This window comes from Nestor notabilis, unplaced genomic scaffold (genome assembly GCF_000696875.1).
Source record: "Nestor notabilis isolate BGI_N333 unplaced genomic scaffold, ASM69687v1 scaffold33555, whole genome shotgun sequence".
NCBI classification, from domain to species: Eukaryota; Metazoa; Chordata; class Aves; order Psittaciformes; family Psittacidae; genus Nestor; species Nestor notabilis.
Window position 1 is genome coordinate 1 of NW_009930388.1, and position 8226 is coordinate 8226.

The 8226-nt window shown below is 56.2% G+C and overlaps 1 protein-coding gene across 1 annotated transcript; it reads left to right on the forward strand.

The window, feature by feature from the left end:
- Window positions 1-6: 6 nt before the first annotated feature.
- Window positions 7-7298, forward strand: LOC104400483 (TBC1 domain family member 24-like; the record flags this gene model as incomplete). Its single annotated transcript, XM_010015368.1, has 7 exons — window positions 7-43; window positions 1745-2780; window positions 3084-3242; window positions 4446-4509; window positions 5222-5317; window positions 6008-6284; window positions 7153-7298. Coding segments are annotated over 7 exons (1815 nt in total), but the record flags the coding sequence as incomplete, so codon positions are not given.
- Between the last annotated feature and the right edge of the window lie 928 nt (window positions 7299-8226).

Genomic DNA, 8226 nt, shown 5'->3' on the forward strand with positions numbered 1-8226 from the left:
GGCTTCCCCATGGCTGAAGGCAATAACACAGGCACCGGAGAAGGTGAGTGAGCTGCAGCTGGGCGCAGCCACACGTCTCATGCTGGGGAAGGTGCAGGAGGCTCTCACCACCCCACGCGTGCCAGGGCCACATCCCAGAGGAGAGGGACTGGAGCAGACACGTTTTCTTCCCCAACACCCCCAGTGTGTCCTAGGGTGGGCAGAGCTGGAGCCACCTGCCAGCATCCTGGGCTGGGCTTGGGTCGATGCTCCTCGGTGCTTGGGGCCAGGCAGCATTCTCTTGGTGCATCCAGCTGTGAGGCCAGGGTGAATCTGGGGAACACAGCAGTGCAAATAGCCCTGCTTCAATCCCAGTGTTAGTTTTAGCCTGGTTTCTATGGCTAGAAGCCTGTGTGACTGCATTCAGGGTCTGTCTGTCTTCAAAGCAGGGTCAGGCTGAGCAGCAACCGCTTGAAACTGCTGCCCTGAACCAGAACTGATCCTGATCTGCTGGTTTTGCTGATCTTGAGCAGGGGCCAAACTGAACCTGAGAGCGGGAGCCAGAGCTGGACCCCCTTGACATGCCACCATGTGCTGCCACACATGCAGCACACAGGGCTGCAACCATGCTGTTCCCCCATGTCCCTTTGGGGCAAGGCAGAGAGGTCTGGTCGTATCCATCCTAGACTCCCCAGCCCAACTGAGCACATCCAAGATAAATCCCTCAGAGAACTGATGTGTGCACTAATCGACTTTATCCTTGACAGTTAATCACCACCCAGCAGAACTCACCCACATGGAGATAAGTCCTTGTACAGGGTTTAGAGCTCAGGTCCCTCAACCCCAGGGAAAATGCTGCTCACTTTTCTCTAGGAGGAGCCCAAACTCCACTCTTCCCAGCACAGGGCTCATGGTTGCACAGTGTGGGAGATGGGGGTTCCCTGCAGACCTTCTGCTTCCAAGGGGTTTCCCAGCTGCTCACCAGCCCCTCGAGGGGTGTGTCTTCAGGCACAGGGGGGCATGCAGGAAACGGGGACCCTCTGGCACCCTGCAGGCCATCTCACACCGCTGGGGACTCACTGCAGTACCTGCTCCTTGAACCTTCCCTCCAGCACTCGAGCAGCCGGAGGTGTCAGGAGTCTTTGGCAGGAGGCAAAAGCTTGAGGCCACTTTGTTCCCTCTGTCTGGGCTCATAGCAGCCTGGTCCTGGGACACTGCCTCCTGCCCTGCTCTGTCTTTGGGAAAGGACATGATGCAAATGGTTCCTCTCAGCCTCAGCATCCTTGGGCCCCCACTGCCCACGAGATACCCCCTCTCCCATGCAAAGCTGGGCTGGGACTGAGCTGCTATTGTCCTCAGTGGTGTAATGCTGCTACCCCATAGTCATCCCTGTGGGATGGGGACAGTCCCTGCTCTCTGCACCTCCCTCTCAACAGGTTACAGGCTGGGAAGTCAGGAGCTTTTGAAGGGGTGCAAGCATCTCACGGTGTGGAGAAGCAACTCTGACACCCAGCTGGTACATGGCCCAGGCTTCCTTGAGCCCCCTGGCCAGCAGTTTCACCATTGCCTGAGCTGATGTGAGCAGGCAAGGGCAAAGCGAGCGGCTCCAGCCAGGCAAAGCCTCCTGAAAACCTTCCCTTTGCAGGGGGGGATAACTGTTGGAGTACAAAATGTGGCTGTAGGACTTCAAAGTGCCGTCAGGCAGGGTGAAGTGCTGCCAGCTGGGGCGGTGAAGCATGCTGAATAAAAGGTCTTTGTCCTGCAGAGATATATGGCTCATCTCCAGTCACTGTCGTGATCACGTCAGAGGCTGACACCTGGGACATAGACATCCCCTCTTGTCTGGGCTGTGGACAGTTTGTGGATTGGGACAGGATGCCAGGCCCAGAGCAACAAACGCATGTCCCCCGAGACATCCTCAGCAAGCCCCCAAAGGAGATGAAGAAGCTGGCAAGAGAAGGCTATTGGGCAGTGAGCCGCACTCTCAGAGCTCAGGTCTACCACCAGTTCATACAGCAGGTCTCCTGCCGGCTCGTCACCCCAGATGCTCTTGTCTACAGGGACGTGGTGAGTCGGCTCTTTGGGAAGACGAGTGTGAGTGCCTACCCTCTGCCCGAGTTCCTGGAAGGCTGCTCCATGCCCACATACTGCCTCAACCTGGAAGGCATCACTGCCTTGAAGAAGATCCTCATCTCTGTTGGCAACCTTTTCCCTGACATAACCTACAGCCCAATCCTCCCCTCGCTGGTGGCTCTGCTGCTGCACTACAGTGAAGACGAAGCCCAGTGCTTTGAGAATATCTCACGCCTCATCGCCAGCAACGCTCCCCACACCAGCTACATCGACCAGTCCTTCCTGGCCCACCAGGCCTCCTGCATGACTTTTGGGGATCTGGCCAACAAGCACTGCCCAGCAGCCCACAGACTCATAGCCAGCACCTCTGAGAATGTCTTTGAGGTCTACTCTGAATGGTTATCGTGGCTCTTTCACGACCTCCCCTTCAATTACGCCATCCGTGTCTTTGATGTCTACCTGCTGGAGGGGCAGAAGGTCCTGTACCGCATTGCCCTGGCCTTGCTGAAGCAGTACAGGCTCTCGGTGACCTCTGCTGAGCTGGAGGGGGCTGACGTCAAGGCAGACCTGCAGGCTTTCGTGCAGAACATTGCTGAGCATGTGACTGTTGACAAACTCCTAGAGAGAGCCTTTGGCATCCGGCTGTTCTCCCGCAAGGAAATCTGGCTTCTCCAGATGGCCAACAGGAAGGTGTTAATGGAGAGGGGCATAACCATGGTGCAGAGCAGGTAAGGAGGCCTCTCTGTTTGCCAGCTCTTGGGGCTGAATAGGCAAAATATGAGTTACAGTGGAGATACAACATGTGGGGAGCTTGTTATCCAGAGAGGTATCTCCAGAAGCTCTGGCGATGCTGGGTGCCTCGTAGCCCCTTGTGGGGGACCCTGTGAGGAGGCACTGTGCAGTCAGAACTAGTGATGTTAACAGAAAGCTCATGATGCAAAAAACATGGCAAAACACGATGCACAGGAGCTGCACCCCTAAAAGCTGACAGCACTCCAGCTTAGCAGTAATGCACATCCTCTCTTGCACAGGCAGTCCTTCCACCTGGCCATAGACATGCAGAACTTCAGCTCCAGCATTGTAACGGCTCAGGAGATGCGCATCATCTGGTCCTGGATCCCTGAGCGCTTCTCCCTCTCCCCGCCACTGCTGCTCTTCTCCACCTCGGAAGATGGGTGCAGCCTGCAGAGGTAAAGCATCATCTGCCCATTGGGTCAGATTGGGCCAGATGGGAGAAGTGTAAAACTGGGTAGATGTTGTTGGTGTAGAAGGAAGCAGCATGTAGTGTCCTTGGGGGACATCTGTGGCCTCTCAGCCAGGTCCAGCCAGGACACCATCCCCAGGGCTCCAGCTCCCTCCCAGCACCACAGAGCACAGGGCAGCTGCTGGGTGCTGCAGTCAGTGCTGTAGCTCAAAACTGAGCTAGAAAATGAGTTTGCCATTGAATTCCCAAGCTGTGAAGCAGCAAAAGCCTCTCAGTGGGCTGAGCCTGCCTTTGAACAAGTATTTTCAGGCAGGAAACCCAAACCTGTAGGAGCACATAAAGCTGAGAGGTTGCACTCACAGAGCAGGCAGAGCTCATGGCAGGGGAAGACAGCATGTGGGCACACACTGTGGGAAAGAGACATGAAGCCCTCTGAAAACAAGCTAAGAGAGCCCAAGTGTCATGGCCAAAAATGCAATAGACAGACCAGTGTCAGCACTGGAGACAACCCAGGGCCCAGTGAAACCCACTGCCATGGCTGCAGAGCAGTGCGTGTGGTGGGAAGTGGGATCATTCCAGGGCTGCGGTGCAGCTCCAGAGCCGAGCAGGATGGATGCTGTCCAGGGCTGGATGCTGCCCATGCCACCCCAGCTCTCAGGGTGGTGTTCAATGGTGGGGCTGTGATGGGACCACCTCCATTAGCACCATCAGCATTCTTCCCCAGCCCCAGAGAGGCAAGCAGACACCCTCGGCACAGCCCAGCACCTTTCCAAGGCAGCAGTGGGGTGCCAAGCCCAGATTCTGAAACACACCCAGATTAAAAGCAAACTCATTTGGTAAACTCTGCCCCATGAAGCATCCCCCTCAGCCGGGAGCCTGAGGGTAGGGTGGGAGGATTTAGTGTTTGGATTTATCTGAGCTATTACCTGCTTCACCAAGCAAAAGCAATGAGAACTCCCATAAACCAGCTCCCTCTGTTCCTGCACAAACACTGAAGCGGCTCAAGATACAGGATGATGGGTTTCTGCTGCTGTCCTTCCACAAGCTCCCCTGGGCTGGCTGCCAGCACAGCAATAGGCTGAGAAGAGCCACCACCGCTTTCCACTGCCCTTTACAGCCTGGTGCCACCACACACCCGGTCCTGCATCTCTGACCCCCACCTACCCAGCCTCCTTGTTCATCTCTGCAGGTTTTACACATGTTGTGAAGGCTATGAACCAACGGTGCTGCTCATAAAAACCACAGAGGGGGAGGTAAGTATTTAGGTTAGATACAAGGAAGAAGTTCTTTACTGTGAGGGTGGTGAGGCACTGGAACAGGCTGCCCAAGGAAGTTGTGAATGGTCCAACCCTGGCCGCGTTCAAGGCCATGTTGGACAGAGCCTTGGGCGACATAGTTTAGTGTGACATGTCCCTGCCCATGGCAGGGGCGTTGGAACTAGATGACCTTAAGGTCCTTTTCAACCCAAACCATTCTGTGATTCTAAAACAGGCGACCACCTTGCCACCATCCAGGGGCCAGCTGAGCACAAGGGACTTGCAGACCGCCGTGCACAGCCTGATGCCATCCAGTTGATACAATGCTTTGAGCCACACAGTTACTGCTTCCCATTGCCGGGAGCTAGACAGGGCTCAGCACCTGACAGGACTCAGGCTCCTGCTGAGCAGGAGGCTCAGCACCATCACCCAGCATGTAGCTCACTACAATTGCTCTGCTGCAGAAGAGCAACCCTGAGATCCCACAGAGCCGCCCCTCAGGCATTCAGGCTGTGTGGACTCACATACAGGGCAGCAGTGACTGGTCAGTGCAGGATGTGCCTGGCACAGCAGAGTTTGGCTCTCCAATTCACCCAGGGGACCTCACAGAGCTCTTGTCCTCCTGAACGCACATGCAAGGGCTGGTGGTGGTGCTTCTGGGGCTTGCTCTGGCTCCGGCCGCTGACTCCCCCTGTCCTCTCTCCCCAAGGTGTGCGGGGCATTTCTCTCCTCTGACTGGAGCGAAAGGAAGAAGAGCGGGGCAACATCTGGCTTTTTTGGGACAGGGGAGTGCTTTGTGTTCACTGTAAGTCACATTTCATTTCTGGGTTTACACTTATGGGTTTGTCTGTTCATTACTTTTTCCTTTACCCCTCTGACAACTCAGGGCATGGTGGCACCAAGCTGCTTCCCTACCATGGTCCCACCGCTGTCCCTTAGCTCTGCCAGGAGGCAGCAGCAGAGAAATTGCTGTGCTGGATCAGAGCAAATGGGGAACATAATCCTGCCTCATGTGAGCAGATTTGCCCCGAGCCCCCAAAAGATGCAGCAACCCCAGCGGGTCGTGGAGCACCTTCCAGATGGTGCAGCGCAGTGTGCATGTCAGGGCCAGGTTCTGCCCTGTTTGCTCGGGGCAGCTCCTGGATGGAGTATTCCCAAATCAACCCCCGTGTCCCTCGGAGGGAGCAGGCTGAGTCGATCCAAGAGATCATGGGGCAATGTCCAGCAGTATCCCACCAATGTCCATCCAACATCCACCCGCAGTGTGGGCAGTGCAGGTTTGCCCATCTCCGGAAGCATTTGGCAAAAACAAAACCAGTTTCTCAGCCACCTCCAGAGCAGCGCTGGCACTGCCAGGATGCCTCGTCCCTTCCCTGCCCCAGGTCTGGACCTGGCATTTGGCTCCCAACCCACACGGCCAGGCAGCACTGTCTTCCCGCAGCAATGGGGAGATGCCTCAAAGGACAGGGCTCACCACATTCCTCCTGCTTTCCAGGTGCGCCCCGAGATGGAGAGGTACGAGTGGGTGTTCATCAAGAAGCCAGAGCTGGCCAAAGCCATGCCACGCTCACGACAGCGGTCACCTTCCCCCTCTCCCGCATCCCTCCTCAGCTCCTCCCTAGACAGCCATGGCACCAGCTCAAACCATCTCACCGTGCCCACGCCACAGAGGAAAGGCCGTCTCTCCCCATTTCTGGCCATCAGGCATTTCCTTCTGCCTTCCAAAACAGCCTCCATGTTCATGTCCGGGTCACGGGAAGGGATCATTGTTGGTAATTACCGAACAGTGGGCACCCACCCGCAGCACACCACTGCTGGGGCTGAAAGGGGCTCTGCTCCAGATTAAAATCTGCACTGCTTCTGGAGGCAAAGACCTCCTGGTTTAGGTTATCAGTTTGAAGTCAAGGAAGATGAAGTCAGCTGCCTCTTCCTCAAATTAGCAGGAGGGTGCAAGAATGCTCCTTCTGAGAGCCCCAGAGGGGCTCTGCTGGCCAAGGGGGAGCACCATAGCCCCAACCTCCTGGCAAGGTTTGCACCCTTGAGGCTGGTGTGTCCTCCCCCAGCCCTTCCCTCCGCTTGTCTGGGATGGAGAGGAGGTGCAGGAGGGGATCAGCCCAAGGAAGGGCCGGGCATGGTCACCGGGGCAGACACACCAGTTGCCTGCCCATGCTGCCATCTCCTGGGTCAGGCTTGGGCACAGGGCTTGAATCTCTGTGCCCACCACCGAGGTGGGTTGGCAGAGGACCACAGCAAGTCAGAAATGCCTGCAGCACTGACAGCTGCCTCTGCCTCCCTTCCAGCCCTCGGGAGTGGGATCAGGGCAGGCCTGGCTGGGGGGGTGCAAGGGGTTTTCCTTGCTCTCCAGCTCTCAGTTTAATAATTCAGCTTGTGCTACCAGGATAACCTTTTGCACTGGCTGCCTGGCAGAGTGCTCTCCAGGCGCTCGGCCTCCGCACTGGAATCCCGATTGGCACAGAAGGCAGCTCAGAGCATCCCCCATTCAGCTTATGCACTGTGGCCAAAGGACAGGAAGCTGAGAGATGGGTGCAGTCCTGAGAGACCTCATCAGCTGGGCCAGTGCCCCTGCTTTGGCAGCGAGGTGGGGAGAGCAGATACCGACGATCCTGTTTGCTTTTGCAGGTGGAGGGGGAGGCCAAGCTCTGTCCCTTGATGCCAACCTGCTGTGGGGACGCACAGAACACTGCGAGACCTTCGACAACCCTCCCCTCTGCCAGGAGAACTTCAAGGTGCAGCTCTTGGAAGTGTGGGGCTTTCAAAATGTCTAGGTCCTGCGGGGGACAGCCCCTCGCCACGACACTCACAAGGATGGGGACCCCTTCCATGCTGGCTGCCACCAGCCTGCCTGCTGTGGTCTCTGCCAGCAGTGCCACAGGCACCTCTACTCGCCACCCTCCCCTCCACGGTCAGCCAGGGTGGTGTGGGGAGAGGGCAACGTGGTGCCAGGAACAGGACTGTGGGTGCTGCCTTTGGGGATGTGTGAGGTCCCCTCCTGCAGTTTAGACCCAGCCCCCTCCACCCAGTCTGTCCCAGTTTAGGATGCTGGAGGGGAGCTAGGCCAGTCCAGTTTCTCACACCACACTGGCCTGTTCACAGCTTACGGCTCAACAGCAAACCAGTGGTACAGCAGCACAAAGCAGATTTTATAGGAATTTTGAGCCTAGGCAAAGCCCAACACCAGGGTACAAAGCTCACCAGAAACACTCTCAGACCCCACTTCCTTCTGGTCCTAAGCCCAGCACCACCCTTCAAGCCATACACAGAATTCTGTAGCCTTTGCAGGTTACCAGGACTCTTTTTGTCCATGGTTGCAAATGCCGATCAATGATTAGCAAAGTCCTACCTGGTGTTCCTACACCGGCAGCCAACAAGAACCCCCAGCTGTGCACCTCCCTTGACATTTTTGTATTAAACTGAAGATCTATACTCACTTCAAAGGGCTGATGTGAGACTGTGAGCAGTGAAGATGTATGAGCCTTGACCAACCTGCCCTGACTACCCAGGGTCAAGGGGACCCTTGGACAGGACAAAGGGAGATCTGCGTTTTAAAACATGAAATGTGAACATATACACGTAGCTCGGTCAGATAAGGCTGGGTTAGACAATGGTTGCCTCATGGGAGGGTCACTGACCATAGACAGATCATCCTGGCTACAGGACGAAAGTGTCTCCCACATGCAAGTATACTTTCCACTT